Source organism: Eremomyces bilateralis (genome assembly GCF_010015585.1).
Source record: "Eremomyces bilateralis CBS 781.70 unplaced genomic scaffold P152scaffold_3, whole genome shotgun sequence".
In the NCBI taxonomy this organism is placed as follows: Eukaryota; Fungi; Ascomycota; class Dothideomycetes; order Eremomycetales; family Eremomycetaceae; genus Eremomyces; species Eremomyces bilateralis.
This window is the reverse complement of record NW_022985069.1, coordinates 974,028-993,995: the sequence shown is the minus strand read 5'-3', so window position 1 is coordinate 993,995 and position 19,968 is coordinate 974,028. Positions and strand designations below refer to the sequence as shown.

Genomic DNA, 19,968 nt, shown 5'->3' with positions numbered 1-19,968 from the left:
TGCAGCTTTGTCCTGTCGGGAGCACTTCCGTCGGAAGACCGGGATGTTTTGGATCTAGAGTCCAGATCGGGACCGAGATACCTAACGAAACGGAACCCTGGTTTCAAGGGCTGTAATACGGCCATTGGCTGTACATTCTATTTTCCGATCATGCTAAAGAACGTAGTCAAACCTGTGACACCTGCACGATTAGCATGATTCGTTATCCGCGACTGGCAGGATACATACGGAGCACTCCAAGAGCGACGGTCAGCTCACCATTCCGTTGGATCTCGATCTTCTCTAGATATTGGTCTTCTATAGTAGCGGGTTCGGTCTAATCGTCCGTAGCGGAGTCTAGGTACCGACGGGAAATGATAACGATTTCAAGGCATCGACAATGTCAATTCCAGAACTACGCATAACCCCGCCGGTTCCAACCTGGGAAACATATGAGCGGACGCGAGCGGATTCTGCTGCCGTCCATGGTCCCTGCCGGATGGCTGCCAGAAACATCCGAACTCGCAAACGGCTCCGGTGGGGTTCGAATGGCAATAATATGGCAAGACTGCTATCTATTGCTGTTAGACATAAGACCGAGATTTGATATTTGCAGAGAATTGAATAGTGCTCACATACACCTTTTCATCTCCTCCCCCAACATACTGTGATTTTGCTAGATTGACAACATGGTGTCCCATCCTCCAACGCGCCCTGTGCGTATTATGAACATTTCTGGCTCACCTTGTGACAAACGCGATGCCCTTTCCAATGCGGTCAACATGTCGGAGTCGGTCGACGTGCTCGTCGGGGACTGGATGAGCGAGCTGAACATGCCAACTCGAGCCTACAACGTGGCAAACGGACTCGGGATTGGCTATGAAGACAGCTTTTTAGAAGCCTTGGAGCCGGCCCTTGAAGGAATTGCTAAGAAAGGACTTAAGCTTGCATGCAACGCTGGAGTTGTAGCAACAAAAGAGCTATATAATGTGGTCATCAAGATGGTGGAAGAGAAGGGACTGGGCTTGAACGTGGCGTGGATTGAAGGCGATTCCGTTCTGAGCCAAGTTAAGGAGGACTTGAAGCAAGATCCTTCCAGCTACCGACATGTTTCAACCGGAAAGACGCTCGCAGAATGGGAGTTCGAGCCCCTGTTCGGGCAGTGCTATCTCGGCGGGATGGCCATTGCCAGAGCTTTCAGCGAAGGTGCGTCAATCGTCATCTGTGGCCGCGTGGCAGATGCTTCGCCAATCATTGGAGCTGCCGCGTGGTGGCATGGATGGTCGAGGTCGAATTATGACCAACTCGCGCAGTCATTAATTGCCGGCCACTTGATTGAATGCTCAGTCTATGTGACTGGCGGAAACTTCACTGGGTGGAAAAGCCTAGACTGGAATGGAATCAACAACTTTGGATACCCCATTGCAGAAATCGATAGCGAAGGAGGCGTCGTCATCACGAAGCCCGAGGGAACGGGTGGCTTGGTGAGCGTGGAAACCTGCAAGGAACAGCTTCTGTACGAGATCCAGGGAATGTATTACCTCAACTGCGATGTCACAGCTGTCATCGACCAGGCTAGCCTCACGCAGCTGGGACCAAACCGAGTCCGACTCTCCGGCATTACCGGACGGCCACCGCCGGCAACGACGAAAATGGGGCTTACGGCCTTTGGAGGGTACCAAGCCGAAGTCCATTGGGCGATGGTCGGGCTAGATATTGACGAGAAGGTCAAGCTACTAGAAACGCAGCTGCGCCACAGCTTTGGCACAGCCAGACTCTCCAAGTTCAGTCTCTGGGATGTGTCAGTGTACGGCACGGCATCAGAGAATCCTCGAAATCAGAACGCAGCAACAGTGGATATGCGACTGTTCGCTCAGGCAAAGGAAGCAGAAGCATTGTCGGAAGCCAACTTCATACGCCCGGCGCTCGATATGAACATGCACACATATCCAGCCGCTACATTTCACGCTGACCTCCGAACGGCGGTGCCAAAGCCAGTAGGTGTTCCAAAAAGGGAATATGCGCGGAGATCGAGCTAACATCATTGTCAGTATACCGAGTACTTCCCAACCTTGATTCCACAACCGACGCAAATCATCCACTTCTCGAAACCAGGCCACGACGACGTGATTGTACCTCCGGCAGCCGAGACCATCGAGCACCCATGGACGCAACCGTCGTACGAGACAACAAATGCAGTGGACCTAGGAGAGTTCGGACCAACGACTCGTGCCCCTCTGGGGCGGGTTGTATACGCGAGGGCGGGCGACAAAGGCTCGAACTGCAATGTCGGATTCTTCGCTCGCGACGCGTCGGAATGGCCGTGGCTGCGAAGCCTGCTGAGCTCGGAGAAATTCAAGGAACTCATGGGCGAGGACTACAAGGGCCAGAAAATCGATCGAATGGAGTTTCCCAATCTCTGGGCGGTTCATTTCTTGCTGCATGATCACCTTGATCGGGGAGTGACTGCCAATGCAACATATGATATCCTGGGGAAGTTCATTGCGGAGTACTTACGTAGCAAGCATATCGACATTCCGACTGCTTTTCTGGAGAAGGGAACCCTATAGTCGAGGATAGATGTCTAGGGATAGCGGTTGTGTATGTAATACCTGATAGTATCCGGGATTTTGATCTGGTGTCGTTTGTTCCGTAAATTGAGGAGCGGTTGAAAGTCGAACCACGTGACAATTCAAAGCTCTTCAAACGCCAAGCCTTAAGGCCCATTTTTAACACTACCTCGACACTCATGAGCCATGAGCCCATGATACATATATTCTCCACAGGTTCCCCTCGGTGCTCATGAGTCATGCTAAATGTACCTCCCAGCTCCACTCCGCCGTTTTTGACACTACACTATAATACATGAACTTATCTCCTATCGCTCAAGTCCCTCCCTTATCTTTCTCCTATCCCAGTTGCGTTGCATAATCGACTATGACCCAACATATGACTATCTCCCTTCGAGGCCGGAGAGGATCCCATATCCTGGGATCTCCTCCGGATCTCTCTCGACTACTACTACCTTTTTCGATTCTGTGAAAAGATAGCGCGTCTTTAACCAGAGCATCATGGTTACTACTCCGCCCACAGCTATATCCGAGAACCCGCTCGAGCAAATGGACGGGCCGACAGCTGATAGACCCAGAACGGCACGACGTGCCCGGGTCGCCGTGGCCTGCCAGCGATGCAAGACTCGGAAGCAGAAATGTGATGGCCGGACACCTTCCTGTTCCAATTGTGCCAGCTTCGATGCCATTTGCAAATACATCAAGCCCACGAGGCCGCTCTCTAGGAGTCAGGATGACTATTACAAAGCCGCGAAGAACCGTGTCGCTGAACTTGAGGCCGTCTTGATGCGAGAAAGAATCGCTGATGAAGGCCAGTCCCGCTGGCGTCAACTTCGAGCCGCCCACCACTCCGATTCTTCCGAACCCTCTGAGATTCGTAGACCGGCCAAACGACCGCACGTCGAGAGTCCCCAGTCTGACCACGGTAAAAGAGAAGTGCTCGACTGGAGCGGGGAGGGAAGGTCGGAAGAAGGTACTGGGGTGGTAGACATTCTGCGGGATCTGTCGCTTCAGGCTAGTGGCGGATACATTGGCGCGTCATCCAGCATTACTATGAGTAAGCTGGTAGGGTCGTTGGTAAAATGCAAAGAACACTTCGGCCCTGACCTTCAGCCCGGGGAGCATTTAAGCCCAAGATCACTGTCGTATGCAAGTATTGAAGATACTTATGTTGAAACGGCAAGCATTCCGCAGGACACCGCAAACCGGCTTCTCAAGGGATATCTGAAGCACATTTCTACCCGATGGCCGATATTTCACTCCAACTACATCCGCATCCTACACACTCGTAGGGCCTCGCTCACAGATCCGTATGAGAAGAGTGCACTTCATCTCATCTATGCTAGCGGAGGTCGGTTCCTGGAGACGACTGGCCAGACAGGGCCATTCTATTGCGAAAAACATCACGATGCAGGGATTGAGCATCTCGACGAGGTCCTCCAGTACCACGACGTGCGTTCCGTCCAGATCTTGATCCTCCTCGCTATCTATAGCCTGAGGGCGCCCCAAGGGCCTGGAGCGTGGACTTGTATCGGATTGGCTATGAGGACTTGCATCGACCTCGGTATGCACCGCCGGAGTCCTCCCAAGCGCTTTTCGATCCTGGAAGACGAGATGCGAAAGAGAATCTTCTGGACCTGCTATTGTCTAGACCGACAAATATCCATCATTCTAGGCCGCCCATTTGCCATTTCGGATCAGGATATCGATGTTGAACTACCCCTCGATGTCGACGAATCCGTCCAGGACGCGGCAGTCTTCGAGGCCGCGCAGGTCGCAACCAAATCCGAGAGCGACCCGCCTGCTGTGTCCACATCGCTCAGCTGCTTCATCCACATCTGCTGTCTACGTCGCATCGAATCCAAGATTCAACAAACCATATACCGTGTTGACCGGCCTTCGGGTGCTTCCGAGTCGGATGTCGAGACCTTCATCAAAGAGTTGGACGATTGGAGAGACCGGATCCCTAGAGACGCACGGGAACACAATGCCGACAAGGCTACTACCACAACCGACACAAAAGTCATAGACGGGTATGGCTACTACATGGTGTACTATTACAAGTGCCTCCGGTTCTTACTGCATCCGGTCCTTTCCGGTCCAAAGCTGCCGCTTAGTTTGATCATGAAATGTGCGGAAGCTTGCGGAGGAGTTTGCCAGACGTACAAGAAGCTCCACCAGAGCATCTCGGTCGGGTTTTCTCTCATGGCGCTGCATTCTGTGTTTCTTGCGGGTCGGTTTTCGCCCTCCAGATTTCATTTTCAATGTGCTAATTCGTTTAGGTCTCACTTTGGTCTACTGTACTTGGATTTCACCATCGGAAGTCTTCAGCATCACCACATCAAATGACATGAATGCTTGCAGCATCGTCCTATACATCATCACCGAGCGCTGGCCGGGAGCCAAGAAATATCGCGATATGTACGAAGCCGTCAAGCAGTCGGTCCTCGAATCAATCAAGGAGAGTAAGTACGAGCCTCGTCGAGCCATCAAGCAACTCAATCGTGGGCTGTTCATGTCCGTGGATGGAAATGAAGAGGGATCGGCCGCTGTAACAGCAATGGTTGCGGACATGGCGGGAAATCCGGTCCCGGACGTCCGAGTACCAGAACTTGGTGGGAACGGTTCAATCGGGCACTCTGGAGCCATGATGGTGGCTCCCATGATGGACACTCCGATGACACAGGTCATTCCGGACGAAACACAACGGATGCAACTACATGCAACTCGGCCGGAGTTCAACGACGCTATCTTTGACGACACGTTTGGAGCTATGGAGAACATGGTCACGATTCAGGGCGGCTTTGACCTGATCGGATTTGAGATGAGTCACGAAGCGTATTCAATTTAATTCTTGCTACTATCTTCAATCTTGCGCGTCCAGAATATCGTCATACTTGTGAAATTGTCAATGTCCAATTCTATTCGCCGTGGCTGCAGCTCGTCGGAACATAATCCGTCGGAAGCAGTTCCGAACCGGCCACCGCCCTCTTCAACCTCCCCATCATTCCAAGGACGCGAACGCTAACCCAGTCCAGCAAGCTTAAGTCCTCTGCCGTCGGCTCTTGAGGCTTTCAAACAGAATGGACAAAAGTAGACTACTCTAGCCGCTCGCTGTCACATCCGCACGGGGTACCAGTAACCAGTTCCTAGGAAGAGACACCCGATCCTGCCGTTGTCGAGCAGATTTTGTAATACGGACTGAGCCGAATAAGGAGCGTTGACGTTGCAATAGTTGGAAAACTGCTTTACATAGTACGTTGTTATTTATTTAATCCTTTCCATTGGGAGTACAAAGTGCGTATCGCCATTTCCCAACCAGAATTTTAGAAGTCAATCACTCGGTATCGTCTCTTTCGTTGCAGATCCTATTCGAAGCGGCTCTAGGTGTTCAATATTCACCAGCATGGCTATAACGCCTGATCATAGCTCTCTCAGGCGCTTACGAGCGCGAATACGACGAATTTTTAGGCTTGCAAAGAAGTCAGACCTTCCTACACCCACCACGATCGTTGGGATTGAGATATCGGAAAAGCAAGCACCTACATTTTCAAAACATTCTTTAAAGCCAGCGGCAAACACATCATTATCGCCTCCACAAGTACAACAAGCACTTACCGTGGCGCGGAGGGGGGAGTACGCACTCCGCGACGACTACCCAGTCCCGGAGATCCGAGACGACAATGAAGTCATGATCAGGAATCATGCCGTCGGCCTCAATCCGATTGATTGGAAGTCTGTCGAATACAACTTCTGCTTGCCATCATTTCCATGGGTAGGTGTCCTCACCATTCACAACCGCTTGTACTAACCATTGTTAGATTACTGGCAGAGAATCATCGGGCACGGTCGCCAAGGTTGGGAAAAACGTCCACCATGTAAAACCCGGAGACCGTGTGTGGACTTCGACGTACTACCGAGACGTCCGTGCCGGATGTTTCCAAGAGTACATCATCGTCCCTCAACACACTGTGCTTCCAATACCCGCGGACCTCAGCTTCGAGCAGGCAGCTTGCTTGGGCGTCGGCGCCCTCACTGCTGCTATGGCTCTCTGGAAATGGATGGATGTACCGATGCCAGATCCGGATCCAAATCCAAAGAGCCCTGAATCGTCAGAGCATTCTTTGGGGACGGAAACACCACATTCGCTGGATTCTGGCTACTACAGCGTTTCTCCCGCTTCGTCTAGGCCAGGTGTGGGGGAGTGGTTTCTGATTTGGGGTGGAAGTACCGTAACAGGTCAATTTGCGACTCAAATCGCCATCCACTCTGGCTTAAGAGTCATTACAGTCTGTTCGGGTCGTACTGCAGCTCTCTCTACATCACTCGGAGCAGACCACGTCGTAGTACGCGATGACCGGACGGCGGAAGAGATTGTGGAGGAAATTCGAGCAGTGACCAGTGGCAGACTCAGCCGGGTAATTGATTTGGTTGGCCCGAAAACCGCTGGATTGTGTCTTCAAACTTGCCGCGCAACTGAAGAGAGCAAAGGTGAGACCCCGAGAGTCCGATTTGCACCTCTCGCCATGATGGCGAACGATGAGGAAATACCGGAGCATGTCCAGGTGGAGACGGTGGAGATGAAAAGATTTGTCCTGGATGAAGAAGCAGCCATCTATGCACAGAAGCTCAACGAATTAATCAACTGTTCAAGCCTCAGGCTTCCGGACTTAGAGGTCTTGGAGGGCGGACTTAGCCAAGTCGAGAGAGGCTTGGAGATCTTGAAAAAAGGGAAAACTCGAGGGAAGAGAATGGTTGTTAGGCTCAGGAATATATAGTATGGAGCAACTTAAACTCATTGTCTTCCATTCCTTGAGAACTGCTACTGTACGACTGTATCATGCTTTGTCTATGTGAGTATTTGAAAGAACCACCTTGAGCACTTCTATTTATATTTTTGAGGATTCGAAGGGTTTGAAAAACAGAGAGAGCGCTATACCCGATATAATGGCGCTAACTTAGAAGAAGAAATTTAGTAGAACATATTATACTAAATACCCACGGTTAGGTATCAAGTAATCTCTAAAACTATGTATATAACATGCACGAGTGAGTACTACGTAATCTGTGTGCTACCGAACTTCCGTTTATAGTTTAGCGCCACCCTATCAGGTATAGCGCTCACTTCCGTTTTCAAACCTTCAATCCCTCAGAACATAAATACCACCGTCTATCCCCTCATAAATCTGAATAACCTCTTCCTCCTCCTCCACCTTTCGGCTTCCCCTTTTTCTCTTGCCTCGCCCCGTCTCAATTTCGCCTTGCTAACCGGTCGACCCCTTGCACGCACCATTTGCACGGCTGAATCCCCTGCTGACCCGCGCTGCGCCTTGGGCGAGATCTCTTCCCCTCTTTTTCCATTCCATGCCTGACGGCTCGCTCCCCTCTCGTAGCGCCTTCTGGATGGTGAGCTTCCGTTCCACCTTTCATGTTGAGTTTCTTCCCAGTCTATCAGAGCTTTTTGCCGCAATGTAGCAGAACTAACAGGCCCTAGAGAGCATTCATTCCTCGGCGTCCCCGTCTCCGAAGACCCATCGCTTCTGCGTTGCACAGCTTTTAGAACTTCGAACTTAATGGGCTCGAACTGCCGGATCCATCCCCGTTCGTCTCAGCGTGATCGCTTCTCTCCATCCCTTTCCAAGAACCCTGAGCATTGGCCATGGACTACGGTCGCCCACCGCCCTCCATATCTCCTTCTCATTACTTTATGGATCATGCGTGCACCTTCGCACTCCGACTTTTCCGGCCTTCCTCGTCGACTTCGCCTCAGACCGCGTCCGCAATAATACTGCATTAACCATAACTGGAGACGCCCCTTCTAAAACCGGCTAAGCTTAGCGCTCGGCCACACCATGCCGTGCATCGCATGATTATGATTGCATAATGATGATCGTGACCGCCCGATCCCTTCAGCTTACTTGAATCCACTGCGGTTTCATACAGACACCGGCATGGGCGTTCCGGGATCAAATAGGAAGCTGGATGTGGACGTCAGTGCCCCAGTCTATCTCTGGCTTGGATCCTTGGCATGGGAGGAACCACGCTCGCTCGCTTGCAACCTGCTATTCGTACGTAAGAGTTTCGAGTCGCAGTCCACCTGCAGTGCTCAAAGCATCCGGTGAGGCCGAACCAGGTGACATCGGTAACACCGACGGTGACGATGACGGTGAGGCATCTTGACGAATGGAGGGCTTTGCGGTGTAGCTGTTCCAGCTCCAGCACCCCAACTCATCCATGCGAACTTGAAAGCCTGTGGATCCAATTGCTCGATTGCCATTGCATGTGGTCTCGCGAACTAGAATTTCCACGGTTATCCGGACGTGAGCAGCTGAATCTGCCCGCACGACGACGGTCCACTGACGACCGATGCCCCTGGCTGCTTGAGGTTGGCGGCCCAGCACGGCCATCGAGATTGCCTCCAACCCAATCATTACACTCCTCGCAACCACGCGCTCTCATAGGCAGAGGCAGCCCCTTATCTTTGAGTCAAGCAGCTTGCGTACGATCTCGGATCCAGCGACGATGGAATTTTGGAAGGATAATTTTCTCTTCCAACCTTTGGCGTGTGCATAGGGGCGAGAGGAGCATCGTCGCATATCATATCTGGCCGTCACTGGTCGCGGACTGAAAGGGGGAAGGAAACGAAAGATATCAAGCAGACCGCATTAACGTCAATCTATGGTACCGCTTCATCTTCCACTATTTTTGGACGCACCCTCCAAACAATATCACTAATGGCACGCTAACCAGGACAGGATGGTATATTCATGCCTTGGGTGCAGGATGCATATCCCCTTGCAAATCGTGGACTGGCGGCAAGGGCGGCGAGGCAAAATCAGGGGTTGATGCGAGGGTTGCGCATGCAAGTAGAAGAGCGATCGAGCCGTGGCGATAGGATAGCGAGTGCAGAGCGTCTTGCACCGCAGCCGCCCCGAGTACTTAAGCAGCCACTATTTCTATCCTCGTGCAATTCTCGATTCAGTCCCCCCTTATCCTTTACCGGGCATTTGTACACCATCTTTACACTTTTTATCATCTACGGTAATCGCTACTATGGCCATGTTCATTCCTTACCAGCCGTCACGGAGCGCCGTTCCTACAGCTTCCAGTTCGCAGACCTAAACAGCTCGCGGGCAAGGCCGGTGCCCTACCAAGAGCCGCCGGGTTCGATTGGGTAGCATAGAAATTGTGGATCTGAGAGACGACAGTGACGGAGAAGATTGTCCTGCGCACCAGCCGGCTACAGCCAGTCCGGTCCGGGGCCATTGTGAGTTTATCGGTCCGTTTCAGTGATAGGCTAGTTGTGCTGACTAAAGATTCAGCAGCGGCCGCACGGGCGTCTACACAGAACATTAATCAAGCCGCTCAAGGGACCAGCGGCGGTGCGGAAGACGACGAGAGCAGCGGCAGCGACGGAGATGATCTCCCTACCCTGCAAGAGCTCCTTTCGATGTCCCAAGGGACGATTTCCACGGACCGACCTAATTGCGTTCAACGGGGTTGCAAGCCTAGCGCACCAGGAACACACGGAAAATGGAATCCTAGAAAGCGATCGTGCTCCTGGGCACGAAGATATTTCGGCTGGTAGCGGGCCTGGCGCTGCTGGCGCCGCATCGCCAGCACTGATAGTGCATGCTAACGTCGAGGCTGTAGATGATAAGGCGTCTAGCGATGACTGTGCGCAGAGCCCCACGACGGAGTTGAGCGACAGTCTCTACGCTGCATACATGCCAAGCTGTAATGGCGATGGACTCGCCAGCGCACAGCGGTCTGCGCCAAGACCGCATTTTGTCGCTGACATCTCCGGACCCGTGGGGAAGCAGCTGACTGCATCTGCCGGTCACGGCGACGGCGACGACGACGTCATCGTCCCCGCTTCTAAAGCAGCCTTGCAAGCAAAGGTCAGGAGCAGGTATCGAAAAGCAGTATACGGGCCAATCCATTGTAAGTACTCCCATCCTGCCCGCCACCCCGTGCTCCTGCTAACCCGAATTCTAGATAATGGGAGATAGGTCTATGTTGGAGACTATGTTGTCGTGGCCTGCGAAGGCGAGGAGGACGGAGACCAGCCCCCGATAGCGAGGGTAAAGAAAGTCCTCGCCAATAATCGCCTGCGGGTGCTGTGGACTTATCATCCCTCCAGCCCCGAGGTTCCTAGGGATCTCAAATTTGGCCCTCGCGAGGTCCTGCTCTCTAACCATACGGACGTCGTTCGGGCCGCATGTCTGAAGGGATTCACTAACGTGGAGGAGAATTGCCCGGATTGCTACGACGCGCAGCGTTGGTGCTGGAACAAGCGGTTCGAGGCCCGCAAGAGGAAAGTCGTCACCAGCGAGGACCTTGATATGAGCTTGGATAGGGACGGATCGAGAAAGCGGTTGAGTCTTGACACTTTGTAAGCGATTTTAATCTTCATATACAAGTAGCCACAGTATTGAACCATTGTCTCTCGTACAAACATCGGGCTTAGCGAGTGCGGAACTCGGATGGCAAATTGGCCGCGCACATCCGTGAATTACACTTGTGATAGATACATACTTTGTGGTCGCATTACGTGGGGGTGATGATTCAGCAAGTTCGCTGCTTACGCTCAGTTACTGCAGAGATACAATGCAAGTTATTATCACCGACAAGTGGAGGCTAGAGGTTCAACATAAGCATCATAACTACTCTCGATCACTCGATCCTAGTACGCATAATGTCTATCGTAGACGTACACTGGCTCAGAAAGACCTAATCGAATCGATGACAAATACTGGGGCCCGGTCGATGCAGATATTGAATGCAATTCAAAAGGAGGATCCGGAAACTCGAGTCTCTGCTACCGATATTCGTAACGAGAGGAAGGCAATCAGAGTATAGCACTTGAATAGGAGGAGTCCGATTAAGACGTCACTAGATAACCTGTCTATGTTGACACCTACACCTGTCCCTATCTCTTCCCCTACTCAATCTTATTTGTCTTTACCCGTCTCTATTACTGTGCCTATTACTATGGCTCGATCCCCTCTACAGCCTGCTTGGCCACCCCCGTCGTTAGAAGAGTTCTTTACTAATATCGAACGTCGACAGCTTCAGCCTATTCTATATAACTGTAGTGACTTTGGCACAGTGACCAATTTTTTGGCAGAGACGGGACAAGAAAAGGACCCGATAGAGCTGATTAAAGCACGGAATATGGCTCTCGCTACAAGGGGAGTGTATGCTTTCTGCACTCCAACAATGGCATGGAATTATCACTTTGGAGATATGGATGATTTCTACGCCGAAAGATTTGCACAAGATAATGCTTAAAATCCTCTTTTTGGGTCTCAAGATGTGCGCAGACAGCGTCCTAAGAGGGCTGCAGCAGAGGTGGCTTCAAATGCTTAGAAGGGACTTAGCCCGCGCAAGAGACAGCGACGTCAATAGAATATATGCTTTGACTCATAAATTGGACGAGACATCAAGATACGCTTCAAACTTCTTCAATCGAAGGAGCTGACAATAGTGATATGTAAAATATTTCCACGCCAGTAATAATATAGCTAGTGTAGTGGACAAATCTCACCAGCCTTGTCATGAAGTGTTGCAGAGATGATTGATAAATGTAGGGTTTGTTGATGAAGCTCGACTGACCTCCGGACACGGTCAGATGAACTTTCTAGGTGACGATATGGGAGCTGAGAGCGAGTTCTAGCCATGCTGATGAGGTATGGGACTGTTGAGGAATTGTAAAGCTGGCTGTGAGAGGGTTGGCAGAGGACGGCATTGAAGAACAAGATGTCTATGGAAGGGCCATGTCCTGGGGCCCCTAGGGTATGAGGCTGGTCTAGACGTCTGCGTGCGTACCGTTAAGCGGGCTATGGGTACGATGGATTACCATAAATGCGTCGCCTGTCAAAAAGCATGGGTTTCTAGGAACCTCGCCGAAAAACGCGTCGATTTCGCTACCTTAATGAAGGACCGGTATCCTACCAAATACCGGTGGAGGAGGCTCCGTTTTAGCGACGGAGTCCCACGCCGGGCTTGGTCCGCAGGGAAAGTTGATGATTATTCGACGCCCGGGCGAGCGGTATTGCCCTCAGTGTGTACAACGACAAGGAGAAGTTGAACAGAACGCCAAAAACAACGTCCACGTCTGGGGGGCTGTTGGCTACAACTTCAAATCAGACCTTGTAACGTATGATGTACCGAGCAATACCACGGGTGAGATGGCGCAACAAACATATATCGATTCCATCCTAGATCCCATTGTCAACCCTTGGATCCAGAACGGTCACGATTTTGTATTGGAAGAGGAACAAGACTCAGGCCATGGGCCGCCACGTGCTAGGGGAAATATCGTAAAGGAATGGAAGTCCCATTCTGATCACCGTCTTGAACACTATTTCAATTGCGCAGGATCTCCAGACCTCACGATCGTTGAGGACGCTTTCCAACCAATGAAGCAACACGTACGTAAATTTACCCATTGGGAACCTGATGAGATGCAACAGCTTTTGAAAGAGTGATGGGACGGAATTCGGCAGGATTGGATCAAGGCCCGCGTTGATTCCATGCCTGATAGGCTTCAGGAGGTGATAAGACGCGGAGGGGCAGATAATAGGGAATAAAAAGGCGAACTCTTCCTAAACCTCCCAAAACCTATTGGGATGGGGTTGTTACGCGTTGCAAATAGTCTCATTTCAATTTAACAGTGTTTAAACCCGCGTTGGTTGAGATATTTGCGTTGAAATCCATCCATGTATGCGATTTTGTATGGTGTTGTGGACCCCGTCCAAAGCTTTTGGTATGCCGGTTTTTCTTTCAGTCGCGTGCTTGTCTCTACTCGGCCCCCACGTGATCCGTTGATCCTTACAATCAGGCCATTTGGTAGCTATTGGAGATGGCCCGAGCTTACTGAGGTAAATCTTATTATCTTAACTGGAATCATTTAATGTTTAACACCACCGCTAGTGTCGCGCATTAGTGGCCATCGTCATGTTCCTTGACGATTCATGACGAACGAGCGTCGAGCACCTAGAGCACTGAGAAGAGTTTTCGGTTGAGCAGGCGAGTTAGCACTATTCTACTAACTGTGTTAAGACGGGAGGGGTCAAGGGGAGTCTGATTGACTGGGAACTTGAAAGAGTTAGGAACACCACTTGTATCGATCTTAGTATCACCGAGTCATGGTATGGACGGCTCATTAGGGCACTGCCGCACTGGGCAGTAGGCAACTATTGATCTTTTAAGCGTGTTGATCAATCAGGGAAGCAATAGGTTACCTGGCGGAGGAGGTGAGATGCTTGTATTGCGTGAAGTAGAATTCGTCGCAGGGTAGATATACCCATGCTTATATTGCTAGGGGATGCTATTACTAAATAACGTCTGAAATCTGATAGCAACCCATTGGAGCTTGGAAGGTTCAGACTTCACCACTTCAGAGTACGTCGTAAATCATAATTAATTCCAGTCCATTTCGCTTCATTCGGGGTTCCAAGCTCTAACTCGGCCCGACGCCCGTGTCTCAATTATGTAGATTCCGCATGGGCGCATGTTGGTGGTGCGAGTCGAGTCCATTCCCTCATCCCTGTTTAGTGCTTATAGAGTAGTACATAGTGACTGAAGGTTGGGGTTTGCAGCCTTCCCCAGTTCCCACCTCGTTAGTTCAGGGGTTCATGTCACCTTATCCCCGTCCGATGGACGCTGCTCTTTTACTTTAATCTTATTCAAGACCACCATCGATTGACGGACTCACTTGTCATTTGGTACATCTTTCTATACTGGACATTCGCGTTTCTATGTCATTTTTGTTCAATCATTGAAACTCGTACCAAGATCAAGGATGTGATCTCGGTATATAATATATCGAGAACCAACACAATGGGGGGCACTTTGCAAGGGCCAGCAATTATGGTATGTCCAGTGTCGTCCGTACGAACATGCGAACAGTACGAACGGCTCGAGAATTGTACGGGACTGGCATTAACTGGCCCATAGGCGGTGGACTGGACGATGTACGGATTGGCATTCATCTTGGTGTCAATACGGATATGGTTTCGACTCCTCTACCAGCGAGTCGGGCTCAAATTTTCCGACATTCTCCTTATCCTCTCGGTGCTCTTCGCTACAGGATTGGAAATAACCCTCACGATGACATTCGAACGTGGAGGAATGTTTGAAGAAATCGCTGAGACAAGTCCTACGACAAACGTAAAGGTGGGTAGTTCATCTCGTCCCAACTAAATGGATCCAGCTCATAAAGGATTAGATTGGGTACATGGGGATATTCTTCTACAATGCCTCACTGTACTGCGCGAAGTTTAGCCTCCTCAGCCTCTACTATTTCCTCATCCCGCAGACATGGCCCAATTTACGTACCGCACTCATTGTTACCATCGTTTACAGCGTTGGGTCCTATCTTACGACCCTATTCCTAACACTATTTTGGTGTGGAACGAATATTGCATCGAATTTCATCCCTTCCTTCCCAGCTTGCAGCATCTATAATGCCACGTATCTCAATACGGTCTGGGCGTTGGACATTACCTCTGATGTAATGGGTACGGTAAATCTTCCGGAGCATGAACGAGACTTTCGCTGACTTGTGCTGCAAGCTTTTGTGCTTCCGTTCCCGTTGTTGGTTGAACTCCAATTGGCGAGGAAGCAGGTTGTAGCCTTGGGCCTAACGTTCGGACTGGGCATCATCACCATGGCGGTGAGCGTGGGACGGTTTGCCGCAGTCAAGCAAAACTCCATCATGCCTTTTTGTACGTCCACTCCATGATCCGTCCGACTTTCCCGGCACTTCCACGGACATCGGGAGTCGTTCGCTGATCTGAATCGTGCAGTTGTCTGGTCCTCGGCCGAATGCACGACAGCGATCATGGTCGCCGCTCTCCCAGCATTGAGACCTCTACTCAAGCGGGCCACCAGAACCAGCCCTCGAACTTACACCGACGCATTGGGTGTGGACGAGATGCAGCGCCATCAAACCACCAAACGCGCTGTTCAATCCCGTGCGAGCGTCCGCAGCAACGATTCGGCATATTCGATGACCCGTCAACATCACAGTTTCGGCGCATCAAGAAAAGATTGGGTGCAGATACGGGCCAGAAGACACCGTCACACCCCTCAATTCATGGCGGAGAATCTGATATATAATTTTCCTAGCATGAGGATATGTTTTAGCATTCGGTTTTTGATTCCCCAAAGGTGAAAGGTTCCAGGCTGGGTTATGGTCTTTGGTTAGGAAAAAAGACAGCTTGGGGCTGGTTTGAGTTGGGTGGGAATCACCCCCGGGGACATTATGATGACTATGGTTTGATCGATGGCGAAAGAAATATTCAAAAGCATAATTCGTCAGCAGATGACTGACAGAGTGCTCAATTTGGATCATGAAGCTAGCAAATATCGAAATATGTAACTACTGAACCTGTAAGTTACGGATCAAATTATTTCCGTTGTCCAGAGCCAAACCCTAACAAACTTGAGGTTCTATCTTCCGCTTTCTATGGCACTTGCTCCAAGATCGATACGTTAGATGCACACTCGACCGATCCACTGCGGGAGACTCGAGCGGGTTTCCCAAGTCCAGCTAATGGCGGACCCTTAGCCCATCCCATCCTCCGTTTCCCGCCGTACAAGATTGTCATTATCCATGACCTCCATCGGCTTTACAGCTGATCTTTCGTGATTTTTAATCCCTTTTTGCGAACCTATTAGCGCCAAAACCTCATCCATACCACGATGTTGCAACAGCTCACGGCACGTATACCCGCTAGTATCTATCGAATCAGGGTCTGCTCCCGCTTCAACTAGAAGCTTTACTGCCTCAATATTCCCTCTCCAAACTGCCACGAAGAGTGGCGTATCAAACTATTTTGCCTTCCAACCACTTAGCACGTCACGTGCGACAATATGTAACTGACGATAACTATTGAAATATTACAAATATAATTCAGTCGAATTATTTCAGACAGTCCCTGGACTGGTGGCGCAGCATTGGCACACCCATCGCCCTTTTTGGATGGATCCTCTGCCAAAATCTGATGCCCCAACGCCAGGGATGACTAAAGGCAAAGTTCGCAAGATACCCCTGTCAAAAATGTAACAACGTCAAACAATTCCGCTGTAGGCGTGGGAGTGTTCGACACAAAATTTGACATGAGGGATTTACTTAAGAAACCATTATAGCCATCGGGCCTTATAGGTAGAGAATAATCGCGTATTGCTTGGGAATGAACATGGTCACAGCCCTTGAAATTAGTACGAATGACCACCATCATGCAAGCGGTCTCGAGTCGAGGCCTTGTAAGAGGAGAGGTAGTACCACTCCGAGGTCAGAAACAAGTAGTTGCCAGTCATGATGATACAATATGGCTACAGAGTATTGCAGTGATGGAAGCTACGTCTTTAGACTAAATAGTTACAGGCTTTCGTCAAGACATGTACTCATATCAGTACCACAGAAATCAAGACGAAGATGACCCGCCCAACCTTCTTTGGATGGATGAGACTGTGATATATCTAATAGAAAATGTTGTGAATCCGGGCCGCATGGTTCTTAAAGCGCATTTCGGAGCTCAACGCCTCCTCGCAGAGCGGGTGAGGACATTCCGGCTCTTTCGACCAATCGTGGTGGCGCAGATGCTTCTCAACGTGGTCCTTCAGAACATCCTTTCAAGAGAACGCGAATGTTCTGGACTGCGGGCCTAGACCTTGATTACCGAGACAGAACAGGCATTGCGTGCCCGGACACACCAAGGGGAAGAGGTCAGGGTCCACGTCTTTCTCCTCAGAGACCTCTTCTAGAGACTTGTCTCGCAACGAGAGATGACGACGCGGCGCAGGGCGGGTCATATGCCGACCGCATAGGTTAATCAGGTTGTCCATCGCTGCTATGCGTTGTGTATATAGCTCTTCCTCAGACACTTCCCTAACATCTCGGTTCTGGAAGAGGAGCGCTGCCAGTCTCTCCCTTTCCTCGAATTGGAACACAGGTTTAGGCTCTATATACTCACGAGCGATGCCGCGTCGCTGTTCATCAATGTACCTAGTCCCCGCTGTCCTAAAATATTGTCGCCGGGCTTCTTCCTCAAGTTCTCTCTTCAGCCTCATCCTCTCGTTGCGTAAATGTCTTTGCTCGCTCTGGTACTTCTCGTAGAGCTCTGTCCCTGCTCCGTTCTTGATCTTTCCGAAAGTTTCAGTTGGATTTTTCCGAAGCTGAAGGCACAACTTTTGGATTTGTTGGATACTACGGTCGCGGTCAATTGCTGAGTTCTCGACTTTTATCGAATCGGCCGCGGAGGGATCTCGGGTCAAGCTCATGTGCCCAGCCAGTTTGATAAGCGCATCTTTAGAAGGCACTTCAAGGAATGCGGATACCGAGTCGAACTGGACAACGCTATTGCGGTAATATCGCTCAAAGAGACTTGCACGAGCATGGCCCATGACAAAGCTCCGCATATCCGAACCCGCTACGCCTAGAAATGATATCAGCGAGAGAAGCTATAATAAGGGCAAGAAAGAAAGGAAAAGGATACAAGAGAACTGCCGGCGTGGGAATGTACACAGAAGTGAAATTGTGCACTTACAATCAATCGATTCACCGGCACCTCTATGATAGCTGTATAGCCCCAGAGTATCCGCAATGCCAGCAGATTTACCAAGTCGCGCATTCTGGTAACAGGGAGTCATATATTGAACCGACCTATCTGGTGATATGGCCACCTCCCCGCCGCGAGCAACAGATCGTCGGAAAATCGGAATGTCCTGCATTGACTCTTTCCAATGTAGCTGCACACTTTGCAGGTGAAATGGGACTGAAAACGTATACAAGTCCTTAGGCCGCTTGATCCAGTCGCTTTCGAATGCGTTATCTGCAAAGGCGAGGCTTAAAACTTGCAGAATGGTGCAAAATGCGAGATTATCATCTCGCACACAAAACACCACCTTAATCCTTTCGTAAACTTAGCTGACGTGAGGTCAAAAGGGGTACATAATACTTACGGCAGGCCCTTGTCCCTTTTGCCTTTGAGAAGCCGGAGCCTGACTCTCATAATAAAGACTTGTTGAGAGGGAAGCTCCGGATTCCTAACCTTAAATATCTCAATATCCATGTACTTCAGGCATTCATTCGTGTTGTAGTAGCCCCCTCGTTCAACGAGCGTTGATGGCCTGGCAGAGGTGCCTATCATAAAGAGAATGATCAAACTATGCTGAACCCGTTCGCGCTCATGCGCATAGTATTCGTTCGACAGTGCGTAGTGGTGATATAGTAGTAAGTATACATCATCCACATTCGTGACAGGGTTGTCTTTCATGCCTTCACTCAAACTATACTCGCCTTTGAGGACGGTGCCAATGAACTGCTCATACGCTACTCAGAGAGCGTCTCTAGAAAGGGAACCACGGCCTTACATCTTTCATATCCGAAACGAGGACAAGGTCAAGCCGTTGGTACAACTTCCGAGCATACATCATCAGCCAGTAACGCATCAGCACATACAAGGAACTCAGCTTCGTCATGGCATGACTGTCGAGATACCAATGCATGAACCGTTGGATCTCGGCCACGCTAATATTCTGCAGGCGGGTAAGAGCATCGGGGTCAAGGATTCGGAGCGAACAATATCTAGCCAGAGTTATGGACAGTGAGTTAAGAACTTGGTAAACCTTAGCCATTATTACATATTCTGTCCACTTCCCCCATATAGAGCGGACTCCTCTTTCTGTCGCGTCTGTGATAGGGCGCAATGCTGGGGTTAGGTCATCTGTATAGAGCGATTCATAGTACGCAGCGTCTCGTAGTGTATCCTTTTTGGCGCCTCGGTGCGACTTGTTCCTCCTTCCCATTGCGATGGTCTCAGCGATCGATGTAGGGAGCAGTCTCGATAGGAGAGTAAAGTGGAATTTATCAAATGCCCCTGGATAATAGAGATCGATCTGGACGTGCGAAATGCCCAGAGCGCTAGAGAGGAGAACAGAGAAAAGGGAATGACAGAGCGATCCATCGAGCGACGGGCTTCGACATTGTTTATTATGTGAGAAAACAGAGAGAGACCTCGCAGCGGAGCCATAGCATTTGACATCATCATGCTTCCAAAATTAGCGTGGAGGCATGGAAGTTCTGAAGGTCGAGAAAACCGAGAGTTGGAAGTCCAAAATTGAACCCCCAAGTGTTTGAGGAGGACTGCATGGAGCAAGGATCCTGCGCTGTGAGTATATACTAGCTCTACTCAAGCTTCCCAAAATTGTGTGTATCACGTGAATTTCCTACTTAGGTCCCCCTCCTTCATCTCCACACAGAGGCAGTGCAAAGGCATTAATTTAAGTTTAGAATATGTAAGAGGCTAATTAAGCAAAGAAGTTATTATTTCCATCATTTTCAAGCACCTTTAGTAGGACTTTCTGGAATAAGTTAGCCTCCTTATCAACCTTCTCCCTGGGACAT

General features: G+C 50.3%; 9 protein-coding genes across 9 annotated transcripts in view; 7 read left to right on the top strand and 2 right to left on the bottom strand.

The window, feature by feature from the left end:
* Positions 1-668: 668 nt before the first annotated feature.
* P152DRAFT_446691 (DUF1446-domain-containing protein) lies at positions 669-2,549 on the top strand (the record flags this gene model as incomplete). Its single annotated transcript, XM_033677936.1, has 2 exons — positions 669-1,976; positions 2,031-2,549. 2 exons carry the CDS (start codon positions 669-671, stop codon positions 2,547-2,549), a joined length of 1,827 nt encoding a protein of 608 aa, XP_033537279.1.
* Positions 2,550-4,968: 2,419 nt separating this feature from the next.
* Positions 4,969-7,327, top strand: P152DRAFT_464450 (GroES-like protein; the record flags this gene model as incomplete). Its single annotated transcript, XM_033680567.1, has 3 exons — positions 4,969-5,014; positions 6,152-6,324; positions 6,371-7,327. The coding sequence occupies 3 exons, from the start codon at positions 4,969-4,971 to the stop codon at positions 7,325-7,327; spliced, it is 1,176 nt and encodes a 391-aa protein (XP_033537278.1).
* Positions 7,328-8,380: 1,053 nt separating this feature from the next.
* Positions 8,381-9,318, top strand: P152DRAFT_192065 (uncharacterized protein). Its single transcript, XM_033674264.1, has 2 exons — positions 8,381-9,230; positions 9,305-9,318. The coding sequence occupies exon 1, from the start codon at positions 8,710-8,712 to the stop codon at positions 9,175-9,177; it is 468 nt and encodes a 155-aa protein (XP_033537277.1). The 5' UTR covers positions 8,381-8,709; the 3' UTR covers positions 9,178-9,230; positions 9,305-9,318.
* A 458-nt stretch (positions 9,319-9,776) lies between these two features.
* Positions 9,777-10,860, top strand: P152DRAFT_192199 (uncharacterized protein). The gene has a single exon (XM_033674265.1). It carries the CDS (start codon positions 9,968-9,970, stop codon positions 10,559-10,561), a length of 594 nt encoding a protein of 197 aa, XP_033537276.1. The 5' UTR covers positions 9,777-9,967; the 3' UTR covers positions 10,562-10,860.
* Positions 10,861-10,865: 5 nt separating this feature from the next.
* Positions 10,866-11,536, top strand: P152DRAFT_455365 (uncharacterized protein). The gene is made up of 2 exons (XM_033678772.1): positions 10,866-10,944; positions 11,153-11,536. Exons 1-2 carry the CDS (start codon positions 10,895-10,897, stop codon positions 11,409-11,411), a joined length of 309 nt encoding a protein of 102 aa, XP_033537275.1. The 5' UTR covers positions 10,866-10,894; the 3' UTR covers positions 11,412-11,536.
* Positions 11,537-12,375: 839 nt separating this feature from the next.
* Positions 12,376-13,158, top strand: P152DRAFT_496270 (uncharacterized protein). The gene has a single exon (XM_033682251.1). The coding sequence runs from the start codon at positions 12,578-12,580 to the stop codon at positions 13,040-13,042; it is 465 nt and encodes a 154-aa protein (XP_033537274.1). The 5' UTR covers positions 12,376-12,577; the 3' UTR covers positions 13,043-13,158.
* A 1,297-nt stretch (positions 13,159-14,455) lies between these two features.
* On the top strand, positions 14,456-15,732 carry P152DRAFT_471056 (uncharacterized protein; the record flags this gene model as incomplete). Its single annotated transcript, XM_033681023.1, has 5 exons — positions 14,456-14,464; positions 14,514-14,732; positions 14,785-15,076; positions 15,131-15,283; positions 15,365-15,732. The coding sequence occupies 5 exons, from the start codon at positions 14,456-14,458 to the stop codon at positions 15,730-15,732; spliced, it is 1,041 nt and encodes a 346-aa protein (XP_033537273.1).
* Positions 15,733-17,038: 1,306 nt separating this feature from the next.
* Positions 17,039-19,489, bottom strand: P152DRAFT_192051 (uncharacterized protein). The gene is made up of 4 exons (XM_033674263.1): positions 18,936-19,489; positions 18,525-18,883; positions 18,059-18,474; positions 17,039-17,998 (listed from the first exon to the last, which is right to left on the bottom strand). Exons 1-4 carry the CDS (start codon positions 19,368-19,370, stop codon positions 17,196-17,198), a joined length of 2,013 nt encoding a protein of 670 aa, XP_033537272.1. The 5' UTR covers positions 19,371-19,489; the 3' UTR covers positions 17,039-17,195.
* Positions 19,490-19,608: 119 nt separating this feature from the next.
* The window catches only part of P152DRAFT_446685 (uncharacterized protein), a gene marked incomplete at both ends in the record, with an annotated part of 1,795 nt that continues 1,435 nt past the window's right edge, over positions 19,609-19,968 (bottom strand). The window contains one exon of the mRNA XM_033677935.1: positions 19,609-19,730. Within this exon, the coding sequence (XP_033537271.1) occupies positions 19,609-19,730 (122 nt within the window). The remainder of the gene's footprint in view (positions 19,731-19,968) is intronic.